Genomic DNA, 26470 nt, shown 5'->3' with positions numbered 1-26470 from the left:
AGAAAAGTTAAAATCTGAAGGCACCAAGAGCAGTACAGGATTTGAGAAATAGAAAAAGTAAATTTTTAAGGCACCAAGAGAAGTAGAGGATTTGAAAAGTAGGAAAGGTGAAATTTTAAGCCACGAAGAGCAGTAGAGGGTTTGAGGAATATAAAGGTGACGTTTTCAGGCACGAGGAGCAGTGCAGGATTTGGGAAATACAAAAGGTAACGTTTTCAGGCACGAGGAGCAGTGCAGGATTTGGGAAATGGAGAAGGTAAGATGAATTTCTGGCGGCAGCAGCAGCACCAGCGCCCAGCGGCCCCCGGCAGGTGGAGCTGCCCGCGCCGGGAATAAAGTCGGGAGAAGAAAAGCGGCCAAACGTGAGCGGGATGGGGCGGCTGGAGCGGGGACGGAGCGGGTAAGGAACGGGGAGGGAATGGGGAGGGAATGGGGAAAGGAACGGGGAGGGAATGGGGAAAGAACGGGGAAAGGAACGGGGAGGGAACCGGGAAAGGAACGGGGAGGGAATGGGGAAAGAACGGGGAAAGGAACGGGGAGAGAACGGGGAAAGAACGAGGAGAGAACGGGGAGGGAATGGGGAAAGGAATGGGGATGGAACCGGGAAAGGAACGGGGAGGGAGCGGGCACGGATCGGGCTGGGATTAGGCACAGATCAGGCATGGATAGGGCTGGGAACGGGCACGGATAGGGCTGGGAACGGGCATGGATAGGGCTGGGAACGGGCACGGATAGGGCTGGGAACGGGCACGGATAGGGCTGGGAACGGGCACGGATAGGGCTGGGAACGGGCACGGATAGGGCTGGGAACGGGCACGGATAGGGCTGGGAACGGGCACGGATAGGGCTGGGAACGGGCACGGATAGGGCTGGGAACGGGCACGGATAGGGCTGGGAACGGGCACGGATAGGGCTGGGAACGGGCACGGATAGGGCTGGGAACGGGCACGGATAGGGCTGGGAACGGGCACGGATCGGGCACGGATCGGCGGAGCCGCACCACAAAGAGCTCGGGCTGCCGGAGAGACAAAAGAAAAGGCTTGGAAAAGCAAAAAAAAAAAAAAAAAAAAAAAAAAAGAAGGTTTGGAAAGGCAGAAAGGCGCCACCTCCATCCATGCATCCATTCACGGGTCCATCCGCGCTGGGAGGGAGGACGGAACCGGGTCCGGGTCCCGGTCCCATTCCCGTCCCCTCTCCCATTCCCGCTCCCGTTCCGTTTCCCGGTGCCGATCCCGGTCCCGTTCCCATTCCCCATTCCCTCTCCCGGTCCCGTTCCCTCTCCCGGTCCCGTTCCCGGTACCGCTCCCATTCCCGTTCCTTTTCCTGGTGCCGATCGCGTTCCCGATCCAATTCCCATTCCCGATCCCACTCCCGGTCCCGTTCCCGATCCCATTCCCGATCGCGATCCAATTCCTGATCCCGGTCCCATTCCCGATCCCATTCCCGTTCCCGATCCAATTCCCGGTCTCGTTCCCTATCCAATTCCCGTTCCCTTTCCCGGTCCCGCTCCCATTCCCGGTCCCGTTCCCGATCCAATTCCCATTCCCGGTCCCATTCCCGATCCAATTCCCGGTCCCGTTCCATCTCCCGGTCCCATTCCCGATCCAATTCCCATTCCCATTCCCGGTCCCATTCCCGATCCAATTCCCGTTCCCGGTCCCATTCCCAGTCCCGGTCCCATTCCCGATCCAATTCCCATTCCCGTTCCCATTCCCATTCCCGGTCCCGGTCCCGCCCTGCCCTGCCCTGCCCCGCCCGGCCCCGCTCCCTCCCCGCAGCAGCTGCAGCGCTTCAAAGTGAAATTCCGGAGGAAATTTAAAGAGCATCCGGATCCGGAGAAAGACAGAAAGAAAGAGGAAGGGAGAGGGGAAAAAAAAAAAAAAAATTTAAAAAAAAAAAAAAAAAAAAAAAGGAGGAGGCGGCGGCCGGAGAGCAGCGGGACCCGGCGGGGACGCGGTGAGACCGCCCGGGGGTTGATTTTAATTTTTAATTTTTATTTCTTTTCCTTTGCTTTCCTTATCCACCACCGAGCCGCTTTTAAAGGCAGCGGAGAAGGAAATTAAAGGGTTAAATGGCGGCTTGGTTGGTTTTGTTCTTTTTTTTTTTTTTTTTTCTCTCTGGGAAGTTCAGCCTCGCCGTTTATTTTTGGGGTGAGCGATTGCGAGGTGCTGCAACTTTTTAAAATTCTCTTTTATACCGGGGAAAGGCTCTGCTGGTGTGGGAATCCAAACTGGGAGAACTGGAGCCGCCGAAACTTTTCCAGGAGTTGAAAAATTCGGGATTTTGTCGGGTTTGTTGTGACTCTGCCATTGGGTAAAATGGATCCTGGTTGGATTTTCCGGGGGGTTTAAAGTCGGATTTTGCCCAAAAGTGAAAGAATTCTGCGGGGTTGGGGATTTGGGAGCTTGGGTTGGGTTTAATTTGTTCCAAGTTTCACTCCCGGAACTTTTTGGACTTTGCTGTGAATTTCTGGTGCAATCGAGGCTTTGGGGCTGACAGAAAATTCCCCCAAAACTTGGCAGGGCAGGAGGGAGTGAAAAACATTCCTGGGGGCTGCTCTTCCTTTTTTTTTATTTTCCTTTTTTAAAAGTTTTCCCTTTTAAAAAAAATTTTCCTCCTTTTATTTAATTTTTTTTCCTCCTTTTTATTTTTATTTTTTCCTCCTTTTTATTTTTATTTTTCCTCCTTTTTATTTTTATTTTTCCTCTTTTAAAAAAAATTTATTCCCTCTTTTTTTTTTTATTTTCCTGTTGTTTTATTTTTATTCTTCCTCCTTTTTTTAAATTTTTCCTCTTTTTAATTTTTGATTTTATCTCCTTTTTAATTTTTGTTTTTTTCTCCTTTTTAATTTTTGCTTTTTTCTCCTTTTTAATTTTTGTTTTTTTCTCCTTTTTAATTTTTATTTTCCCTCCTTTTTAATTTTTATTTTCCCTCCTTTTTAATTTTTATTTTCCTCTTGTTTTATTCTTATTTTTCCTTTTTTTTTTTTATTTTTCCTTTAAAAAAAATCCCTTTTTGCCTCCCTAGATAAATCAGTCAGGCCGAGCTCGGGGAGGGATCAGAAGTGACAGAAATGTGAAACTCCTTTGAAGCTGGCACAGGATCCAGGTTAAATCCCATTTCTGTCAAAACTCTGCAAAAATTCTGCACAAACTCCTCCAGGAGAGGTTTTGTTAAACCCAGACTAAAATCCTGCTCAGCTCTGGGGTCCCTGCCCAGGGTTCAAATGTTGGGGTGCAGGTCTGTAATAATTAACATTGGTCTGTAATTAACCTCAGTGTGTAATTAACCATTGCTCAGCTGGACATTTCTACCCAAAAAAATTCATTTTTACCCCCAAAATTCCCCCTTTCCACCCCTAGAAATTCCCCATTTCTACCCCCAAAAATTCCTGATTTCCACACCAAAACTTTCTCATTTCCACCCCCAAAAATTCCCCCTTTCCACCCTGAAATTCCCTATTTCTGCTCCCAAAAACTCCTCATTTCCATCCCAAAAACTCCTCATTTCCACCCCAAAAATTCCTGATTTCCACTTCAAAACCGCCTGATTTCCACCCCCAAAAATTCCTCATTTCCACCCAAAAATTCCCCATTTCTGCTCCCAAAAATTCCTGATTTCCACACCAAAACTTTCTCATTTCCACCCTGAAAATCTTTCATTTCCATCCCCAAAATTCCTGATTTCCACCCCAAAAACTCCTAATTTCCACTTCAAAACCGCTTTCAAAACTGCTTTCCACCCCCAAAAATTCCCAGTTTCTACCCCCAAAAATTCCTGATTTCCACACCAAAACTTTCTCATTTCCACCCCTAAAAATTCCCCCTTTCCACCCTGAAATTCCCCATTTCTGCTCCCAAAAACTCCTCATTTCTACCCCCAAAAATTCCAGATTTCTACCCCCAAAAATTCCTGATTTCTACCCCCAAAAATTCCTCATTTCCACCCCCAAAAATTCCTCATTTCTGCCCTGAAAATTCTCAATATTGGTAAATTCTCAATGCTGAGGTAGGTGCTGATTATCAAATATAAATTCAATATATAAATATATTAAATATATTCATTTATATTATAATATATATTATTTATATATTTATATTGCACAGGGAGGTGCAATTTACTGACTTTAATTGGAGCCATAATGAGTTTATCCCAAATTAATTTGGTCACTGTCCTGGTCAGGGTTGTGATCCTGGAGCTCTGGCAAGGACAGAGGGAAAAAAGCAAAAATATTTAATAATAATAATAATAATAATAATAATAATAATAATAATAATAATAATAATAATAATAATAATAATAATAATAATAATAATAATAATAATGTAATATATACAGTAAACATAGAATAATAGAATATATTAAAAATATGATATAATAGAGTAATATAATTGAATAGAGTAATAATATGAGTTATAATACAATATTTATTAAAAATAGCAAGAAAAGTCTGGGGGACTTTTCCCAGGAAAGGGAAATAAATAAATATATATATATATTAAATATATATATATATTTCTACAATATATTATAGAATAATAAACTTGTTAGATTAGAATAATAGAATAGAGTAATAATAAAATTAATAAAATATTTATTAAAAGAAAAAAGTCTAGGGGACTTTTCCCATGGAATAGAATGATATAGTATATTATAGAATAATAAACTTGTTAGGATAGAATAATAGGATAGAGTAATAATAAAATTAATAAAATATTTATTAAAAAAAATCTAGGGGACTTTTCCCATGGAATAGAATAGAATAATATAATATATTATAGAAAAATAAACTTGTTAGAATAGAATAGAGTAATAATATAATATAGTGCTAATATAATAAAATATTTATTAAAAATAGCAAAAATTTAGAGGGGCTTTGCAGAGAGAGGCACAGAGTGTTGGAGAAATATTTTTGTATTTTCCATTTCTCTTTTTCCCATTGCTGGAGGGATTTTCTGAGATGTTTAAAATTCCTGAGCTGCAGCCTGGTTTGATTTGTTTATTTTTATTTTTTTTTTAATTTTTAATTGCTGCATTTGGGATGGGAAAAATCTGTCATCCCAAACTCTGGGATAGGAAAAATGTGTCTTGACAAAGTTTGGGATGGGAAAAATCTATTTTTCCAGATTTTGAGGTGGGAAAAATCAGTTTTCCCAAACTCTGGGACAGGAAAAATGTGTTTTCCCCAGACTTTAGGATGGGAAAAATCCATTTTCCCCAAATTTTTGGGATGGGAAAAATCAGTTTTCCCAAAGTTTGGGATGGAAAAAATGTGCATTCCCAAACTTTTTGGGATGGGAAAAATGCATCTTCCCAAACTTTGGGATTGGGAAATTCTTACTTCCCAAACTTTGGGATGGGAAAAATCAATTTTCCCCGAATTTTAGGATGGGAAAAATCGTATTTCCAAACTTTGTGATGGGAAAAATCCAATTTCCCAAACTTAATTCCCAAAGCACTTCTGCTGTTCAGCATCCAGGGGTGGAATTTTGGAATATCCTGGAATATCCTGGATTATCCTGGATCCTGAAATATTCTAGATTATCCTGGAATATTCTGGAATATCCTGGAATATCCTGGATTTTACCACAGAGCCAGTGGTGGGAATTTTGGGCAGGGTGAGGAAAAGCAGAGGGGGAAGGAGCTGAGGAGTGACTTTTAATTTATTAATTATAATTTATTTCCTTTATGATTTAATTTATTGCGCCCCATTTCCCCTGCCAGACAGACAGACACAGACAGACAGACACAGACAGACTGACAGCAGCAGAGATAAAAGCCAAGCAAGCAGCGTGGGGGAGGGGAGGAGCAGGAGGATTTGGGGGGATTTTGGGGAATTTTGGGATCTCCCCGTGCCCCAGTTCTGCCTCTGGGAGCTCCGGGCTCAGACCCAGCCTGGCTGCTGCTGCTCGGGGGGTTTGGGGGTTTTTTGGGGTTTTGGGTTTTTTTTGGGGGGTTTTTTGGAGGTTGTTTTGAGGTTATTTTAGTGTTTTCTTGGGGTTGTTTTGGAGTTATCTTAGGGTTTTTTTTGGGGTTATTTTAGGGGTTTTTTGGGGGTTGTTTTGGGTTATTTTAAGGGTTTTCTGGGGGTTGTTTAGGGGTTGTTTTGGGGTTATTTAGGGGTTATTTTGGGGTTTATCTCGCAGGGAGAGCCTGGCTGGGCTCTCAGCTGACTCAGCGTGGCCACTGGCCAGGGCTGGGGCTCCCTCTGGGGCTGCTCTCATTTCATCCCTGTCCTGCTCACTCATCCTGTCCTCTTCTCACTCTCTTTTAATTTCTATCCTGTCCTGCTCACACTCCTTCCATTTTTTTCCTGCTCACACTCATTCCATTTCTGTCCTGCTCTCTCATTCCTGTCCTGCTCACTCTCATTTCATTCCTGTGCTGCTCACTTGTCTCTGTTCTCATATTCACTCTCATTTCTGTGCTGCTCTCATTTCTGTCCTGCTCTCACTCTCATTCCATTTCTCTCCTGCTCTCACTCACTTCTCCTCTGCTCTCACTCATTCCATTCCTGTCCTGCTCTCACTCATTCCATTTCTGTCCTGCTCACTCTCATTTCTGTGCTGTTCACACTCATTTCATTTTTGTCCTGCTCTCACTCACACTAATTCCTGTTCTGCTCTCACTCATTTCTATCCTGTCCTGCTCACTCTTTTTTTCCTGCTCACTCTCACTCATTTCTATCCTGCTCTCATTCCTGCCCTGCTCTCACTCATTTTTCTCCTGCTCACTCTCATTTCTGTCTTGCTCACACTCACACTCATTTCTGTCCTCACTCTCCTTCATTTCTGTGCTGCTCTCACTCATTTCTGCTCTCATATTCACTCTCATTCCTGTCCTGCTCACACTCATTTCTCCTGCTCACTCTCATTCCATTTCTATCCTGCTGCTGCTCACTTTTATTTCATTTTAATCCTACTCACACTCATTTCTGGGCTGCTCAAATCCTCTCTCATTTTGTCCTACTCTCTCTCATTTTCCCTGCTCACTCTCATTCCTGTGCTGCTCACTTTTATTTCATTTTTTTCCCTGCTCACTCTCATTCCTGTGCTCTGGGGTGTCCCTGCTGTGCCAGCCCCTCTCTGTGTCCCCTCTGTGTCCCCTCCCTGTCCCTGGGGGATTTGGGCAGAGACCTGGGGACACTTGGGGACAGCGTGTGTGACATCAGTGTTCATTCCACAGGCAGGGGGGGTTTAGTCAGTGCTGGGTTTGGTGCTGGGTTTAGTTAATGCTGAGTTTAGTCAGTGCTGGGTTTAGTTAATGCTGAGTTTAGTCAGTGCTGGGTTTAGTGCTGGGCTCAGGCCCTGGCAGCTCTCCTGCCCTCCCAGCAGATCCTGCTGCTGCTGCCATCTGTCCCCACCTGTGTCCCCTCAGGTGTCCCCACCTGTGCCACTGTGTCCCCACCTCCCCTGGCCCTGCTCAGCCCGAGAATTTGGGGCACAAATCCCGATTTTCTCACTGGTGGTAAAGCTGCTCCTGAGGAAATGCAGGAACGTGGATTCCCATGGGGAGAGGAGAGGTGGAAATGAGAGCAGGAGCAGCTCTGTGTCCTCCTGATGGCTGAGGGGGGCTCAGGGCAGGGATCAGAAATGATTGATCCATCCCTGAGTCCCTGGATCCTCACTAAATATTCCCTGAGATTTCCCTGGGTCCTCCCCAAACCTTCCCTAGGTCCTCACTAAATATTCCCTGAGACTTTCCTGGATCCTCCCTAAATATTCCTGAGACTTTCCTGTGTCCCTGTGTCCTCCCCAAACCTTCCCTGAATCCTCCCCAAACCTTCCCTGGATCTCTGGATCCTCCCCAAACTTTCCCTGGATCCTTGGATCCTCCCCAAACCTTCCCTGGGTCCTCACTAAATATTCCCTGAGACTTTCCTGGATCCTCCCCAAACCTTTCTTGGGTCCCTGTGTTCCTTTGTCCTCCCTAAATATTCCCTGAGACTTCCCTTGATCTTCCCTAAATATTCCTGAGACTTTCCTGTGTCCCTGGATCCTCCCCAAACCTTCCCTGGATCCTCCCCAAACCTTCCCTGGATCCTCCCCAGACCTTCCTTGGATCTCTGGATCCTCCCCAGACCTTCCTTGGATCTCTGGATCCTTCCCAAACTTTCCCTGGATCCTCCCCAGACCTTCCTTGGATCTCTGGATCCTCCCCAGACCTTTTCTGGATCTCTGGATCCTCCCCAAACCTTCCCTGCCAGGAGAAGCCATTTGGGTCTTTGCTCAGGGAGCTCAGGAACACCTGGGGAAGAGGGGAATGGGTGAGACCATCCCCAAAAATGGGTGAGACCATCCCCAAAAATGGGTGAGACCATCCCCAAAAATGGGTGAGACCATCCCCAAAAATGGGTGAGACCATCCCCAAAAATGGAGTGAGACCATCCCCGAAAATGGGTGAGACCATCCCCGAAAATGGGTGAGACCATCCCCGAAAATGGGTGAGACCATCCCCAAAAATGGAGTGAGACCATCCCCAAAAATGGAGTGAGACCATCCCCAAAAATGGGTGAGACCATCCCCAAAAATGGGTGAGACCATCCCCAAAAATGGGTGAGACCATCCCCAAAAAATGGGTGAGACCATCCCCAAAAAATGGGTGAGACCATCCCCAAAAAATGGGTGAGACCATCCCCAAAAATGGGTGAGTGAGACCATCCCCAAAAATGGGTGAGTGAGACCATCCCCAAAAATGAGTGAGTGAGACCATCCCCAAAAATGAGTGAGTGAGACCATCCCCAAAAATGAGTGAGTGAGACCATCCCCAAAAATGAGTGAGTGAGACCATCCCCAAAAATGAGTGAGTGAGACCATCCCCAAAAATGAGTGAGTGAGACCATCCCCAAAAATGAGTGAGTGAGACCATCCCCAAAAATGAGTGAGTGAGACCATCCCCAAAAATCAGTGAGACCATCCCCAAAAATCAGTGAGACCATCCCTTGTTTCCCCTGCTGCTGCTGCCACTGGGGTTTCAGTGAATATCCAATAAATGATGGGGCTCTTTTAGTGAATATGCATTAAAATAATGCATATATTGTAGTGAATATCCATTAAATGATGGGGTTCATTTAGTGAATATCCATTGAAAGGGGTTCATTTAGTGAATATCCATTAAAAAATGGGGTTCATGTATTGAATGACGGGGTTCTGGTAGTGAATATCCACTAAAAAAGAAATGAAGGGGTTCATTTAGTGAATATCCATTAAATGATGGGATACTTTTAGTGAATATCCATTAAAAGAAGGGGTTCTTGTAGGGATTTTTCACTAAAATAGGAATGAAGGGGTTCATTTAGTGAGTATCCATTAAAAGGGGTTCATTTAGTGAATATCCATTAAAAGATGGGGTTCATATAGTGAATATCTATTAAAGGATGGGGTTCATTTAGTGAATATCCATTTTAAAAAGGGATTCTTGTAGGGAATATCCATTGAAATAGAAATGAAGGGGTTCATTTAGTGAATATCTATTAAATGAAGGGGTTCTTATAGTGAATATCCATTTAAAAAAGGGATTCTTGTAGGGATTATCCACTAAAATAGAAATGAAGGGGTTCATTTAATGAGTATCCATTAAAAGAAGGGATTAATTTAGTGAATATCCATTAAAAGATGGGGTTCATATAGTGAATATCTATTAAAAAATGGGATTCTTTTAGTGAATATCTATTAAAGGATGGGGTTCATTTAGTGACTGTCCATTAAAAGATGGGGTTCTTGTAGGGAATATCCATTGAAATAGAAATGAAGGGGTTCATTTAGTGAATATCCATTAAAAGATGGGGTTCTTTTAGTGAATATCTATTAAAGGATGGGGTTCATTTAGTGAATATCCATTTAAAAAGGGGGTTCTTGTAGGGAATATCCATTGAAATAGAAATGAAGGGATTCTTTTAGTGAATATCTATTAAATGAAGGGGTTCTTATAGTGAATATCCATTTAAAAAAGGGGGTTCTTGTAGGGAATATCCATTGAAATAGAAATGAAGGGGTTCATTTAGTGAATATCCATTAAAAGATGGGGTTCTTTTAGTGAATATCTATTAAAGGATGGGGTTCATTTAGTGAATATCCATTTAAAAAAGGGATTCTTGTAGGGATTATCCACTAAAATAGAAATGAAGGGGTTCATTTAATGAGTATCCATTAAAAGATGGGGTTCATTTAGTGAATATCCACTAAAAGGGGTTCTTATAGTGAATTTTTATAGTGAATATCCAATAAATGAGGTACTTACAGTGAATAGATGGGGTTCTGGTAGGGAATATCCACTGAAATAGAAATGATGGGGTTCAATTAATGAATATCTATTAAATGAAGGGGTTCTTATAGTGAATATCCATTAAAAAAAGGGGTTATTGTAGGGATTTTTCACTAAAATAGGAATGAAGGGGTTCATTTAGTGAGTATCCATTAAAAGGGGTTCATTTAGTGAATATCCATTAAAAGATGGGGTTCTTTTAGTGAATATCTATTAAAGGATGGGGTTCATTTAGTGAATATCCATTTAAAAAAGGGGGTTCTTGTAGGGAATATCCACTGAAATAGAAATGAAGGGATTCTTTTAGTGAATATCTATTAAATGAAGGGGTTCTTATAGTGAATATCCATTTTAAAAAAGGGATTCTTGTAGGGATTATCCACTCAAATAGAAATGAAGGGGTTCATTTAATGAGTATCCATTAAAAGAAGGGGTTCATTTAGTGAATATACATTAAAAGAAAGGATTCATTTAATGAATATCCATTAAAAGATGGGGTTCTTTTAGTGAATATCTATTAAAGGATGGGGTTCATTTAGTGAATATCTATTAAAAAATGGGGTTCATATAGTGAATATCCATTAAAAGATGGGGTTCTTTTAGTGAATATCTATTAAAAGATGGTGTTCCTATAGTGAATATCCATTAAAAGAAGGGGTTCTTTTAGTGAATATCCATTAAAAGGGGTTCATTTAGTGAATATCCATTAGAAGGGGTTCTTTTAGTGAATATCTATTAAAGGATGGGGTTCTTTTAGTGAATATCCATTAAAAGATGGGGTTCATATAGTGAATATCCATTAAATATCCATGAAATGAAGGGATTCTTTCAGCTGGGACAGGCTCTGCTGAAATTCTCACTTTCCAAGGACCCAACAGGGAATAATTGCTGGATTTTTATTTTTTTTTCCATCTCCAGGGAATGAATCCCTGTGGAGGCAGAGCTGGGAAGGAGCCTCAGAGCAGCTGAGAGAGCCCTGAGGAGGAGGGGACACCCCAAAAACTGCACCCCAAAACCTGCACCCACTGTGGCCTGCTGCCCCCAGTGACAAATGTCAACAGCTCGGTAAATCCTGAAAATCCCTTTTTTTTTTAAATTTTTTTTTTTTCTTTTTCTTTCCCCCCAAGATAAATCATGATCCATGTGGAAACAGAACCTGGAAAATTAATCTGAATCTGCTTTTTTTTTTTTTTGTTTTTGTTTTTTTTTTTTTTTCCTGTCCCTCTCACCCCTGTTTTTTGGGGATTTTATTTCCCTGTCCCCGTTATCCCTATTTGGAATTTTTGTTTTCCTGCCCTTTTCTCTCATCCCTGTTTATGACTTTTTTTTTTTTTTTCCTGTCCCTCTCACCCCTGTTTTTTTATTTTTATTTTCCTGTCCCTCTCATCTGTGTTTTTTTGAGTTTTTTCTTTTCCTGCCCTTTCCTCTCATCCCTGTTTGTGATTTTTCTTTCCCTGTCCCTCTCACCCCTGTCCTTTTGTGATTTTTGTTTTCCTGTCCCTCCCTCTCATCCCTGATTGGGATTTTGGTTTTCCTGTCCCTGTCCCTTATCTCTCAACCCCCAATTTTTTGTGATTTCTCTTTCCCTGCTCTCACCCCCATTTTTGTTTTCCCTTTTCCTGTCCCTCTCACCCCTGATTTTTTGGGGATTTTTGTTTTCCTGCCCTTTCCTCTCATCCCTGTTTGTGATTTTTCTTTTCCTGTCCCTCTCACCCCTGTTTTTTTGTGATTTCTCTTTCCCTGCTCTCACCCCATTTTTTACTTTTTTTTCCCCACTCTCACCCCATTTTTTGGATCTCTCTCCCTGTTCTCCCCCCATTTTTTGGATTTCTCTCCCTTCTCTCACCCCATTTTTATTATTTCTCTTTCCCTGTCCCTCACCCTGTTATTTTACGATTTCTCTCCCTTTTCTCCCCCCATTTTTAGGATTTCTCTCCCCCCATTTTTTGGATTTCTCTCCCTTCTCTCCCCCTGTTTTTATGATTTCTCTCCCTTCTCTCACCCCATTTTTTGGATTTCTCTTTCCCTGTCCCTCACCCTGTTATTTTATGATTTCTCTCCCTGTTCTCCCCCCATTTTTATGATTTCTCTCCCTTCTCTCACCCCATTTTTTGGATCTCTCTCCTTGTTCTCACCCCATTTTTTGGATCTCTCTCCCTGTTCTCCCCCCATTTTTTGGATTTCTCTCCCTTCTCTCCCCCCATTTTTTGGATTTCTCTCCCCCCATTTTTTGGATTTCTCTCCCCCCATTTTTTGGATTTCTCTCCCCCCATTTTTTGGATCTCTCTCCCCCCATTTTTTGGATCTCTCTCCCCCCATTTTTTGGATCTCTCTCCCCCCATTTTTTGGATCTCTCTCCCCCCATTTTTTGGGTTTCTCTCCCCCCATTTTTTGGGTTTCTCTCCCCCCATTTTTTGGGTTTCTCTCCCCCCATTTTTTGGATTTCTCTCCCCCCATTTTTTGGATTTCTCTCCCCCCATTTTTTGGATTTCTCTCCCCCGTTTTTTGGCTCTCTCTCCCTCTGACCCATCTCTGTCCCCTGCAGGGAGCAGCCCATTTTCAGCACCCGGGCTCACGTGTTCCAGATCGACCCGGCCACCAAGAGGAACTGGATCCCCGCGGGCAAACACGCCCTGACCGTCTCCTACTTCTACGATGCCACGCGGGGCGTGTACAGGATCATCAGCGTGGGCGGGGCCAAGGTGGCTGCACACATCCCCAAAAATAATAGTTTTTCCCCCCCAAAAATAATAGTTTTTCCCCCCCAAAAATAATAGTTTTTCCCCCCCAAAAATAATAGTTTTTCTCCCCCAAAATAATAGTTGTTCCCCCCACCAAAATAATAGTTGTTCCCCCCCCAAAAATAATAGTTGTTCCCCCCACCAAAATAATAGTTGTTCCCCCCACCAAAATAATAGTTGTTCCCCCCCCAAAATAATAGTTGTTCCCCCCCCCAAAAATAATAGTTGTTCCCCCCCCCAAAAATAATAGTTGTTCCCCCCCCCAAAAATAATAGTTGTTCCCCCCCCCCAAAATAATAGTTGTTCCCCCCCAAAATAATAGTTGTTCCCCCCCCAAAAATAATAGTTGTTCCCCCCAAAAAGCAGGTTTAAAAAAAAAAAATACCTCAGCTGTTCTCCCAGAAAACCCTGATTCCCTGGTGGATTCCCTGATGCCCTGATTGATCCCTGATAATCAGATTGATTCCCTGATTGATCCCCTGATTATCTGATTGATTCTCTGATCCCCTGATTCTGATTCCGTGATTGATTCGATTCCTTGATTATCTGTTTCTCTGATTCTTTGATCCCCTGATTGATCCCTTGATTGATCTGCTGATTCCCTGGTTGATTCCCTGATTATGTTTCTCTGATCACCTGATTGATTCTCTGATTGATTCCCTCACTCCCCTGATTCTGATCCTCTGAGTATCTGATTGATTCCCTGATTATCTGTTTCTCTGATTATCTGATTCCCTGTTGATCCCCTGATTGATTCCCTGATTATCTGTTTATCTGATCCCCTGATTGATTATCTGATTCCCTGATTCCCTGATTGATCCCTTGACTCCCTGATTGATCAATCCCCTGACTCCCTGATTGATTCCCTGATTGATCCCCTGGTTATCTGATCAATCCCCTGATTGATCCCCTGACTCCCCAGTACTCTGATCCCCTAATTGATCTCTTGACTCCCTGATTGATCCCCTGACTCCCTGATCCCCTGATAGATCCCCTGATTATGTTTCTCTGATTCCCTGATTGATTCTGTGATTGATCCTATGATCCCCTGATTGACTGATCCCCTGACTGATCCCCTGACTCCCTGATTGATTCCCTGACTGATTCCCTGATTGATCCCCTGGTTCTCTGATCAGTCCCCTGATCAGTCCCCTATCAATCCCCGATCAATCCCCGATCAATCCCCGATCAATCCCCTGATCAGTCCCCCGATCAATCCAGATCAAACCCTGATCAATCCCCGATCAATCCCCGATCAATCCCCTCCGTCCCTGACCGTGCTGTCCGTCCCCAGGCCATCATCAACAGCACCATCACCCCCAACATGACCTTCACCAAAACCTCCCAGAAGTTCGGGCAGTGGGCGGACAGCAGAGCCAACACGGTCTATGGGCTGGGCTTCGCCTCCGAGCAGCACCTGGCGCAGGTGAGGGCCCGGGAGGGGTGAGAGCCTGGGATGGGTGGGAGCCTGGCACCTGGTACAGGTGAGGGCCTGGGATGGGTGAGAGCCTGATACCTGGTACAGGTGAGAGCCTGGCACCTGGTACAGGTGAGAGCCTGGTACCTGGGCAGGTGAGAGCCTGGGATGGGTGAGAGCCTGGCACCTAGCACAGGTGAGAGCCTGAGACCTGGCACAGGTGAGAGCCTGGGACAGGTGAGAGCCTGACACCTGGTACAGGTGAGAACCTGAAATGGGTGAGAGCCTGGTACAGCTGAGAGCCTGACACCTGGCACGGGTGAGAGCCTGAGATGGGTGGGAGCCTGGGACAGGTGAGGGCCTGAGGCCTGGCACAGGGGAGAGCCTGGGATGGGTGGGAGCCTGATACCTGGGCAGGTGAGAGCCTGACACCTGGGACAGGTGAGAGCCTGAGACCTAGCACGGGTGAGAGCCTGGTACAGGTGAGGGCCTGAGACCTGGCACAGGTGAGACCCCAAAACAGGTGAGAGCCTGACACCTGGCACAGGTGAGTCCCTGAAATGGGTGAGAGCCTGAGACCCTAACACCTGGCATGGGTGAGACCCCAAAACAGGTGAGGCCCTGACACCTGGCTCAGGTGAGACCCTGAAACAGGTGAGGCCCTGACACCTGGCTCAGGTGAGACCTGAGAGAAACCTGAGCAGGTGAGACCCTGGCACAGGTGAAGCCCTGACACCTGGTACAGGTGAGACCCTGACACCTGTCTAGGTGAGAGTCCTGACACCTGAGAAATTAAAAATAATTTTAAATGGTGCTACAGACACTGAACCCACAGCCCTGAGTGCCAAATTCTGGGGTTATTCCACATTTTTATTGTTTAAAAGAAATTTAAAATAATTTTAAATGGCTCTCCTTGTCCTGTTTCTGAGTGCCAAATTCTGGGGTTATTCCCTGAATTAAAAAGAATTTAAGAGAAATTAAAAATAATTTTAAATGTTGCTACAGACCCTGAACCCAGAGCCCTGAGTGCCAAATTCTGAGGTTATTCCATGAATTTTTACCATTTAAGAGAAATTTAAAACCATTTTAAATGGTGCTGCAGGCCCTGTTTCCAAGTGCCAAATTCTGGGGTTATTCCAGGGATTTTTACCATTTAAGATAAATAAAAACAATTTTAATGGTTCTGCAGAAAGGGAGGAGCCCATTCCCCATTCCCAGAACATTCCCAGTGACTTTTTCCTTCCCCTCCCAGTTTGCAGAGAAATTCCAGGAGGTGAAGGAAGCTGCTCGTGTGGCCAGGGAGAAATCCCAGGATAAAACTGAGCTGACCAACCCTGCCCTGAGCATCACATCCCACCAGGTAAGGCTGGGGAGAAAGTGAGAAAAAGGGAAAAAAGGAGAAAAATAGGAAAAAAAGTGAGGGAAAGGGGGACAAAAGGTGAGGAAAAGTGGAAAAAAAAAGGTCAGGAAAAGGGGAAAATGTGGGGAAAAGGGGAAAAGATGAGGTTTCCCTTCCATTTCTTCTTCCATTTCTTCTTCCATTTCTTCTTCCATTTCTTCTTCCATTTCTTCTTCCATTTCTTCTTCCATTTCTTCTTCCATTTCTCTTCCCTTCTTTCCTTGCTCATTCTCAATTTTTTTCCCATTTTTCTTCCCTTCTTTCCTTTCTCTTTTCCAATTTTTTCCCCCATTTTTCTTCCATTTTCCCCCCATTTTTCTTCCCTTCTTTCCTAATTTTTCTTGCATTTCTCTTCCCTTCTTTCCTTTCTCTTTCCCAATTTTTTCCCTCATTTTTCTTCCATTTTCCCCCCATTTTTCTTCCCTTCTTTTCTTGCTCTTTTGCAATTTCCCCCCATTTTTCTCCCATTTTCCCCCCATTTTTCTCCCATTTTCCCCCATTTTTCTTCCATTTCCCCCCATTTTTCTCCCATTTTTCTCCCCTCACCCCATTTCCCACTTCCCCAGCTCTGATTTGGGCTCTGAGCATCAGCAGATCCCAGACAACGATTCCATCTCTGAATTATTGATGTGTGGCTGCTCGCAGGAGCGGGGCTGTCTCCTGCAATTAAATCTGGAATTCAATCTCCTGGAATTTCATCAGCCCTCCCTCCATTTCTCCTTCTGTTCTGCTTTCCCCTCGTGTTTTTTGGGATGGGAATTCCCAAAATAGCAGCTCTGGGGCCTTTTAGGGCCGTTCCCATCCCATTTCTCAGCCCTAATTCCCAGAAAATGAAACTCCTGCTCCTTCCATTGCTGGGCTGTGCAGGGATGTGGGGATGGAAAGGGATAAATTATGGGGGCAGAGGTTGTTTGTGCTCCCACATTTTTGGGAAATGACATTCCCAAAATTCCTAATTCACATCTGGGGTGTGAATTTCAGCTTCAGGAAATCCCCCTGAGGAAATCCCTTCAGGATTCCCCCTCATGGAATCCTCCCTCATGGAATCCCCCTCATGAAATCCCCCTCATGAAATCCCCCTCATGGAATCCCCCTCAGGAAAATCCTCCCTCATGGAATCCCCCCTCAGGAAAATCCCCCCTCAGGAAAATCCCCTCATGGAAAATCCCCTCATGGAAAATCCCCTCATGGAATCCTCCCTCATGGAATCCTCCCTCATGGAATCCCCCTCATGGAATCACCCTCAGGAAAATCCCCCCTCAGGAAAATCCCCCCTCAGGAAAATCCCCTCATGGAATCCCCCCTCAGGAAAATCCCCCTCAGGAAATCCCCTCATGGAATCCCTTCAGGAAATCCGTCAGGAATTCAGCAAAGCCCTGGAAGAGCAGCTGAGGTTTGGGGCTGTGTCAGGGGCTGTGGTGGCCACAGGGCCAGTGCAGGCAGGGTTGCTGGTGGCCACAGGGCCAGTGCTGGGTTGGTGGCCACAGGGCCTGTACAGGGAGGGTTGGTTGGTGGCTCCAGGGTCAATGCAGGGAGGATTGGTGGCCACAGGGCCAGTGCAGGCAGTGCTGGGTTGGTGGCCCCCTGGCCGGTGCTGGGCTGGCTGCTGGCCCCATGGGCAGTGCTGGGTTGGTGGCTCCAGGGTCAATGCTGGGCTGCTGGCCCCGTGGCCAGTGCTGGGTTGGTGGCTCCAGGGTCAATGCTGAGCTGCTGGCCCCCTGGCTGGTGCAGGGTTGGTTGGTGGCCCCCAGGGCCCATACAGGCAGGATTGGCTGCTGGCCCCATGGCCAGTGCTGTGTTGGTGGCCCTCTGGCCAGTGCTGGGTTGCTGGTGGCCCTCTGGCCAGTGCTGCCCCTGCTCCCCTCTCCCGCAGGTGCTGCCCAGCCCCGTGCTGGGCTCCAACGGCCCCGGGGAGGACAAGCTGTTCCGCAGCCAGAGCGCCGACGTGGAGAGCGGCAGCGACAGGGAGCGCCTCAGGAAGATGCTGTCCGAGGGGTGAGGCTGTCTGTCTGTCCGAGGGGCGAGGCTGTCTGTCTGTCCGAGGGGTGAGGCTGTCTGTCCGAGGGGTGAGGCTGTCTGTCTGTCCGAGGGGTGAGGCTGTCTGTCTGTCCGAGGGGTGAGGCTGTCTGTCCGAGGGGTGAGGCTGTCTGTCCGAGGGGCGAGGCTGTCTGTCTGTCCGAGGGGCGAGGCTGTCTGTCTGTCCGAGGGGTGAGGCTGACTGTCCGAGGGGCGAGGCTGTCTGTCAGTCCGAGGGGCGAGGCTGTCTGTCTGTCCGAGGGGTGAGGCTGCCCCACAGCCCCGCAGCTGCAGATCTGGGATTGGGTATCCCAAAGGCTCCTGAGCCCTTCTGTCTTCTGATTATCCTGAGTGATGCCCTGTGCTCGCTGCTCAAATCCTCCACAGGATTCATTTCCCAATTTTCCAATTTTTTTACCATTCTCTGTGCTAGTCACACAAACAAAAAGCTATATAATTTAAAACTTTAAATGTAATTTTTGATTTTTTTTTTTTTAATTTTAAATTGTAAAATCTATCAGGAAAGTGACCCTCATTTTCCACACTGAGGTTCTGATGCCCAATAATCCGAGAATATGAAGAATTTCCTGATTATTTTTTTTTTACCATTCTCTGTGCTAGTCACACAAACAAAAAGCTATATAATTTAAAACTTTAAATGTAATTTTTTATTTTTTTTTTAATTTTAATTTTAAATTGTAAAATCTATCAGGCAAGTGACCCTCATTTTCCACACTGAGGTTCTCCGAGAATATGAAGAATTTCCTGATTTTTCTTTTTTTCCCATTTTCTGCGTTAATCACACGAACAAAAACCCATTTAATTAATTTTTTTTATTAAATGTAACCCCCTCTCTGCTGTGTCCCCAGCTCTGTCAGTGAGGTGCAGTGGGAAGCTGAGTTTTTCAGCCTCCAGGACAACAACAGCCGGCTGGTGGCGGCGCTGCACGAGGCCAACGCCAGCGTGGAGCAGTGGAAGAAGCAGCTGCTGGCCTACCAGGAGGAGACTGAGAGCCTGAGGCACAGGGTGAGCCCCAAAAATAATCCCTGTGCTGCTTGGGGTGAGCCCCAAAAATCCCTGTGGTGATTTGGGGTGAGCATCAAAAATAATCCCTGTGCTGCTTGGGGTGAGCCCCAAAAATCCCTGTGGTGATTTGGGGTGAGCCCCAAGAATCCCTGTGCTGCTCCCAAAAATCCCTGTGCTGATTGGGGTGAGCCCCAAAAATTGTCTGCTGACTGGGGTGAGCTCCAAAACATCCCTGTGGTGATTGGGGTGAGCCCTGAAAAATCCCTGTGCTGGTTGGGGTGAACCCCAAAAAAAATCCCTGTGCTGATTGGGGTGAGCCCCAAAAAATCCCTGTGCTGATTGGGGTGAGCCCCAAAAAATCCCTGTGCTGATTGGGGTGAGCATCAAAAAACTCTGTGCTGCTCCCAAAAATCCCTGTGCTGATTGGGGTGAGCCCCAGAAAGTGTCTGCTGACTGGGGTGAGCTCCAAAACATCCCTGTGCTGATTGGGGTGAACCCCAAAAAAAATCCCTGTGGTGATTGGGGTGAGCCCTGAAAAATCCCTGTGCTGATTGGGGTGAACCCCAAAAAAAATCCCTGTGGTGATTGGGGTGAGCCCCAAAAAAGTGTGTGCTGATTGGGGTGAGCCCCAAAAAATCCCTGTGCTGATTGGGGTGAGCATCAAAAAACTCTGTGCTGTTCCCAAAAAATCCCTTTGCTGATTGGGGTGAACCCCAAAAAAAATCCCTGTGCTGATTGGGGTGAGCCCCAAAAAATCCCTGTGCTGATTGGGGTGAGCTCCAGAAAGTGTCTGCTGATTGGGGTGAGCTCCAAAACATCCCTGTGCTGATTGGGGTAAGCCCCCAAAATAATCCCTGTGCTGCTCCCAAAAATCCCTGTGGTGATTGGAGTGAGCCCCAAAAAATTCCTGTGCTGATTGGGGTGAACCCCAAAAAATCCTCTGTCCTGCTCCCAAAAAAACTCCTGTGCTGACTGGGGTGAGCCCCAAAAAAATCCCCCTGTCCTGCTCCCAAAAAATCTCCTGTCCTGATTTGGGGTGAGCCCCCCCCAAACCCCCTGTCCTGATTTGGGATGAACCTCCAAAAAAAAAACAAACAAAAAAAAAACCAAACAAACAAACAAACAAAACAAAAAAAAAAAAAAAAAAAAAAAAAAAAAAAAAAAAAAAAAAAAAAAAAAAAAAAAAAAAAATCCTGTCCTTAAAAAAAAAAAAAAAAAAGTCTCTTGCCTTAAAACAAAAAACCCTGCTACCTTTAAAATCTTCCTCCAGGCTTTTAAGAACAAATCCTCCTCATGAATAATCCAAGCCCACCCAGATGAGTTTTTCATTTTGCATTTTTCAGGGTTTCCCTTCCAGCTCAGCAGCTCCAGAGGTTTTTTGGAGCTCTCTGCCCAGAGGTGTAAATGGAGTTTTGGTGCTGGGCTGGGGGAGCAAAACTCCTGCAGAAAACACAGAATTGGAATTTTTTTAACCACAAAGTGATTCTGGGCTTGATCCAGGCAGAGCAGAAAGGGATTTTTATTTTTTTTTTATTTTTCCCTTTTTCCAAGTGGGAGCTGCTGTGAAGCCAGGTGGGTTCCCAGGAATTCCAGAGAATTCCAGAGAATTCCAGAGACCTGTAGAGCCAGGGAATTCCTGCAGTCTGGGTTTTATGTGGTTGTTTTTGGTTGGATTAATTAAAAATTAAATTAATTTTGCAGCAGGTGCTGCACTGTGGGTCACAGTGTGTAATCATTAGGTTAAATATTAGTATTAATAATACTAGTATAAATAATAATAATTATTTATAATGAATATTTATAATAAATAATATTAGTATAATAAATGTTAGTATAATAAATGTTAGTAAAATAAATGTTAGTATAAATAATATTAATATAAATAATAGAGATGTTATTTTGTAATTGGGTAATTAGCTTTTAATGATTTTGTGATCAGCAACATTTTTCTTGTTTTTAGCTTTGCTGGAAGTGCTGCAGAACTCACAATTGATTGGGGATTGATTGGTGATTGATTTGGGATAGATTGGGGATTGATTGGTGATTGATTGGTCATTGATTTGGGATAGATTGGGGATTGATTGGTCATTGATTGGGGATTGATTGGTCATTGATTTGGGATTGATTGGTCATTGATTTGGGATAGATTGGGGATTGATTGGTCATTGATTTGGGATTGATTGGTCATTGATTTGGGATTGATTGGTCATTGATTTGGGATTGATTGGTCATTGATTGGTCATTGATTGGTGATTGATTTGGGATAGATTGGGGATTGATTGGTCATTGATTTGGGATAGATTGGGGATTGATTGGTCATTGATTGGTGATTGATTTGGGATTGATTGGGGATCGATTGGCAATTGGGGATCGATTGGCGATTGATTTGGGATAGATTGGCGATTGATTTGGGATAGATTGGCGATTGATTTGGGATAGATTGGTGATTGATTTGGGATAGATTGGTGATTGATTTGGGATAGATTGGTGATTGATTTGGGATAGATTGGGGATTGATTGGTCATTGATTGGTGATTGATTTGGGATTGATTGGGGATCGATTGGCAATTGGGGATCGATTGGCAATTGGGGATCGATTGGCGATTGATTTGGGATAGATTGGTGATTGATTTGGGATAGATTGGTGATTGATTTGGGATAGATTGGTGATTGATTTGGGATAGATTGGTGATAGATTGGGGATTGATTTGAGATACATTGGGGATTGATTTGAGATACATTGGTGAGAGATTGGGAATTGATTGGTGAGACATTGGTGATAAATTACTGATAATTTAGTGATAGATTAGTGATTGATAGAGATAGATTAGTGATAGATCAGTGATATCACTATCACAGATTAGTGATAGTGATTATAGATACAGATATAGAATTTACTATAGATTAATAAGAATTAATAACCAAGTCCCAACACAAAAATTCCACCTCTAGTGCTTCAATCCCACCTCTGACTGAAACCAGAGGGAAAAAAAAAAAATTAATAATCATTAATAATAATAATTAATACTAATCCCCTTGCAGGTGGCAGAGCTGGAGTCTCAGGGCACTCAGGACTCCTCCAGTGACAACAACAAGGAGGAGCTGAGCCAAACCCTGGAGGAGCTGGAGCTGCTGCTCAAGGCCAAGGACGAGGTGAGGGAAACCTGAGGGCACCAACAGCAGCAGGAATAGAAATGGAATCTGAGAAATTGAAATAGAAAAGGTAAAACCTGCAGGAATTGAGAAATGGAAAAGGTAAAACCTGCAGGAATCAACATCTGTGCAGGAATTGAGAAATGGAAAAGGTAAAATCTAAAGGAATCAAATAGAAAAGGTAAAATCTTAACTCACCACCAACAGTACAGGAATTGAGAAATAGCAAAGCTGAAATTTGCAGGAATCAAGAGCAGTAGAGGATTTGAAAAAGAGAAAATGGAAAATCTGAAGGAATCAACATCTGTACAGGAACTGAGAAACAGAAAATGTAAAATTTAAACACACCAACAGCAATACAGGATTTGAAAAATAGGAAAACTAACATCTGGAGGAATCAACAGCAATACAGGATTTAAGGAATACAGAAGCTGAAATTTACAGGAATTAAGAGCAGTGCAGGATTTGAGAAGGAGAAAAATTAAAATCTGAAGGCACCAAGAGCAGTACAGGAATTGAGAAATAGAAAAACTAAAATCTTAACACACCACCAGCAGTACATGATTTGAGATATTGAAAATGTAAAATCTTAAGGAATCAAGAGCAGTAGAGGATTTGAAAAATGGAAAAATGTAAAATCTGAAGGAATCAACAGCAATACAGGATTTAAGAAATACAAAAGCTGAAATTTGCAGGAATCAACATCTGTACAGGATTTGAGAAATACAAAAGTTAAAATCTCAAGGCAGAGAGGAACTGAGAAATAGAAAAACTGAAATTTTAACACACCACCAGCAGGACAGGATTTGAAAAATTGAAAATGTAAAATCTTAAGGAATCAAGAGCAGTAGAGGATTTGAAAAACTGAAAGAAGGCATCAACAGTAGTGCAGGATATGAGAAATACAGAAGCTGAAATTTGCAGGAATCCAGAGCAGTGCAAGAATTGAGATATAGAAAAATTTTAACACACCTCCAGCAGTACAGGATTTGAAAATCAGAAAATCAGAAAAGGTAAAATGTGGAGGCACCAAGAGCAGTGGAGGATGTGAGGAATTGCAAATGTAAAATTTTTAGGAATCAAGGGCAGAGGAGGATGTGAGGAACAGAAAATGTAAAAATCTTGAGGAATCATGGGCAGAGGAGGATGTGAGAAATTGAAAATGTAAAATCCTGAGGAATCATGGGCAGAGGAGGATGTGGGGAACAGAAAATGTAAAATCTTGAGGAATCAAGGGCAGAGGAGGATGTGAGGAACAGAAAATGTAAAATCCTGAGGAGAAGGGCAGAGGAGGATGTGAGGAACAGAAAATGTAAAATCCTGAGGAGAAGGGCAGAGGAGGATGTGAGGAACAGAAAATGTAAAATCCTGAGGAGAAGGGCAGAGGAGGATGTGGGGAACAGAAAATGTAAAAATCCGAAGGAATCAAGGGCAGAGGAGGATGTGAGGAACAGAAAATGTGAAATCCTGAGGAGAAGGGCAGAGGAGGATGTGGGTGCAGCACATGTGAGCTCTGGGCCCCCTCCCCAGGAGATCCAGATGTTGAAGAGCCAGAGGTGCGGCCGCTGGGAGGCCGAGGGCGAGCGCGAGGAGACGCTGCAGAGGCTGCAGGTACGGGGGGCACGGGGGGCTGGGGCAGAGCCTGGGGGGTCCTGGCACCTCCCAGCCCCAGCACTGCTGGATTCCTGCTGGGGGGTGGGAGCAGAGCTGGGCTGGAGCAGCAGGAGGGTCTGGGGGGAGAAAACTGAGAGATCTGGAGCCACACACGGGATCCCAGGGCAGGAGCAGAGCCAGAGACAATCCAGGGCCAGTCCAGAGCCAGTCCCACCAGCCTGGGGAGGATCCAGAGCCAATCCCACCAGCCTGGGGAGGATCCAGAGCTGCTCCAGAGCCAATCCCAGCAGGCTGGAGAGATCCAGAGCCAATCCCAGCAGCCTGGGGAGGATCCAGAGCTGCTCCAGAGCAAATCCCAGCAGGCTGGAGAGATCCAGAGCTGCTCCAGAGCCAATCCCAGCAGGCTGGAGAGATCCAGAGCTGCTCCAGAGCCAATCCCAGCAGCCTGGGGAGGATCCAGAGCTGCTCCAGAGCAAATCCCAGCAGGCTGGAGAGATCCAGAGCCAATCCCAGCAGCCTGGGGAGGATCCAGAGCAGCTCCAGAGCCAATCCCACCAATTGGGACTGATGATCTAGATTTTGGGGATGATCTAGAACCAATCCCACCAGCCTGGGAGGATCCAAACCAAATCCCACCAGCCTGGGAAGATCCAGGAACGGCTCCAGAGCCAATCCCAGCAGGCTGGGAATGATCCAGAGCCAATCCCAGCAGCCTGGGAATGATCCAGAGCCAATCCCAGCAGCCTGGGAATGATCCAGAGCCAACCCCAGCAGGCTGGGAATGATCCAGAGCCAATCCCAGCAGGCTGGGAATGATCCAGAGCCAGTCCCAGCAGGCTGGGAATGATCCAGAGCCAACCCCAGCAGCCTGGGAATGATCCAGAGCCAATCCCAGCAGGCTGGGAATGATCCAGAGCCAACCCCAGCAGCCTGGGAATGATCCAGAGCCAATCCCAGCAGCCTGGGAATGATCCAGAGCCAGTCCCAGCAGGCTGGGAGGGTCCCCATGGGCAGGGCCGGGCTCGGGGACAGAGCTGGCCCAGGGTGACACTCTCAGGGGACACCGTGGGTCAGTCTGGGGGCTCTGAGCAGTGTTTGTGTCTGTGTGTCTGTCTGTCCGTGTGTCTGTCTCTCTCTCTATCCGTGTGTCTGTCTGTGTGTCCGTCTGTCTGTTCGTATGTCTGTCTCTCTCTCTATCCGTGTGTCCGTCTGTCTCTCTCTGTGTGTGTCCATGTCTCTGTCCGTGTGTCGGTGTGTGTGTCCATGTGTCTGTCGGTGTGTCTGTCTCTCTGTCCGTCTGTCTCTCTCTCTGTGTGTGTCCATGTGTCTGTCCATGTGTCGGTGTGTGTGTCCATGTGTCTGTCGGTGTGTCTGTCTCTCTGTCCGTGTGTCCGTCTGTCTCTCTTTCTCTGTGTCCGTGTGTCCATGTGTCTGTCGGTGTGTCTGTCTCTCTGTCCGTGTGTCCGTCCGTGTGTCGGTGTGTCGGTGTGTCTGTCCATGTGTTTCTCTGTCTGTCCGCGTGTCTGTCGGTGTGTGTGTGTCTCTCTCTGTCTGTCTGTCTGTCCGTGTGTCTCTCTCTCTGTCTGTCTGTCCGTGTGTCGGTGTGTCTGTCGGTGTGTCCGTGTGTCTCTCTCTCTGTCCGTGTGTCGGTGTGTCGGTGTGTCTGTCTCTCTGTCCGTGTGTCCGTCGGTGTGTCTGTCCGTCCATGTGTCGGTGTGTCTGTCCGTGTGTCTCTGTCTGTCCGCGTGTCTGTCGGTGTGTCCGTGTGTCGGTGTGTCTCTCTCTCTCTGTGTGTGTCCGTGTGTCTGTCGGTGTGTCTGTCTCTCGGTGTGTCCGTGTGTCCGTCGGTGTGTCCGTGTGTCTGTCCGTCCGTGTGTCGGTGTGTCTGTCGGTGTGTCTCTCTGTCTGTCGGTGTGTCTCTCTGTCTGTCTGTCGATGTGTGTCGGTCTGTCTCTCTGTCTGTCCGTCTGTCTGTCGGTGTGTCCGTGTGTCGGTGTGTCCGTGTGTCTGTCCGTGTGTCTCTCTGTCTGTCCGTGTGTCGGTGTGTCCGTCGGTGTGTCTGTCCGTCCGTGTGTCTGTCTGTCTGTCGGTGTGTCCGTGTGTCTGTCTGTCTGTCCGTGTGTCGGTGTGTCTGTCGGTGTGTCCGTGTGTCTCTCTCTCTGTCCGTGTGTCTGTCTGTCTGTCCGTGTGTCGGTGTGTCCGTGTGTCTGTCTGTCTGTCTGTCTGTCTGTCTGTCTGTCTGTCTGTCTCTCTGTCTGTCTGTGTGTCTGTCTGTCTGTCTGTCTGTCCGTGTGTCTGTCGGTGTGTCGGCGGGCCTCTGTCTGTCGGTGTGTCCGTGTGTCCGTCTGTCTGTCGGTGTGTCTGTCGGTGTGTCCGTGTGTCCGTCGGTGTGTCGGCGGGCGCGGCAGGATCTGGAGGCGCGGCACGCGGAGCTGCAGCAGCGGCTGGCGCTGGCGGAGCAGAGCGCGGCCGAGAGCGCGGGGCAGCGGGAGCGGCTGCTGGGGGAGCTGCGCCGGGCGGCCGAGACCATGGACGGCAAGATCTCGGAGCTCAGCGAGCTGCGCCAGGGGCTGGCCCGGCTGCTGGAGGGCAACTGAGCGGGGGCACCCCGGGGGCACCCCCAGAGCAGGGCAGCCCCGGCTGGCACCGGGCACCCGGGCTGGGGCACCCCGGGATCCTGGGGGACATCCTGGGGACATCCTGGGGCACCCCGGGATCCTGGGGGACATCCTGGGGACATCCTGGGGGCACCCCGGGATCCTGGGGACATCCTGGGGACATCCTGGGGGCTCCTGGGGGCATCCTGGGGGCATCCTGGGGACACCTGAAGATCCTGGGGGT

The 26470-nt window shown here is 46.2% G+C and overlaps 1 protein-coding gene across 3 annotated transcripts; it reads left to right on the top strand.

Moving 5' to 3' along the window:
• The first annotated feature begins 1706 nt into the window (after positions 1-1706).
• Positions 1707-26242, top strand: HOMER3 (homer scaffold protein 3). 3 transcript variants are annotated; one of them, XM_056512656.1, is made up of 10 exons: positions 1707-1956; positions 11182-11328; positions 12809-12965; positions 14299-14430; positions 15674-15781; positions 17694-17815; positions 18706-18862; positions 21905-22015; positions 23546-23626; positions 26038-26242. In XM_056512656.1, exons 2-10 carry the CDS (start codon positions 11315-11317, stop codon positions 26224-26226), a joined length of 1071 nt encoding a protein of 356 aa, XP_056368631.1. In that variant the 5' UTR covers positions 1707-1956; positions 11182-11314; the 3' UTR covers positions 26227-26242. The 3 variants fall into 3 exon arrangements, with proteins under 3 accessions (XP_056368631.1, XP_056368632.1, XP_056368633.1); XM_056512657.1 differs by having other exon boundaries at positions 1921-2150; XM_056512658.1 differs by lacking the exon at positions 1707-1956 and adding an exon at positions 3039-3108.
• The last annotated feature ends 228 nt before the right edge of the window (positions 26243-26470 follow it).

Source organism: Oenanthe melanoleuca, chromosome 28, assembly GCF_029582105.1.
Source record: "Oenanthe melanoleuca isolate GR-GAL-2019-014 chromosome 28, OMel1.0, whole genome shotgun sequence".
In the NCBI taxonomy this organism is placed as follows: Eukaryota; Metazoa; Chordata; class Aves; order Passeriformes; family Muscicapidae; genus Oenanthe; species Oenanthe melanoleuca.
This window is presented reverse-complemented; position numbering and strand designations above follow the sequence as displayed.

Excerpts from the sequence above, each read along its gene's own strand:
- HOMER3 (XM_056512656.1), top strand. Across the intron at positions 14,431-15,673 it reads CCGAGCAGCACCTGGCGCAG|TTTGCAGAGAAATTCCAGGA; the intron begins GTGAGGGCCCGG and ends TTCCCCTCCCAG. Across the intron at positions 22,016-23,545 it reads TGCTCAAGGCCAAGGACGAG|GAGATCCAGATGTTGAAGAG; the intron begins GTGAGGGAAACC and ends CCCCCTCCCCAG.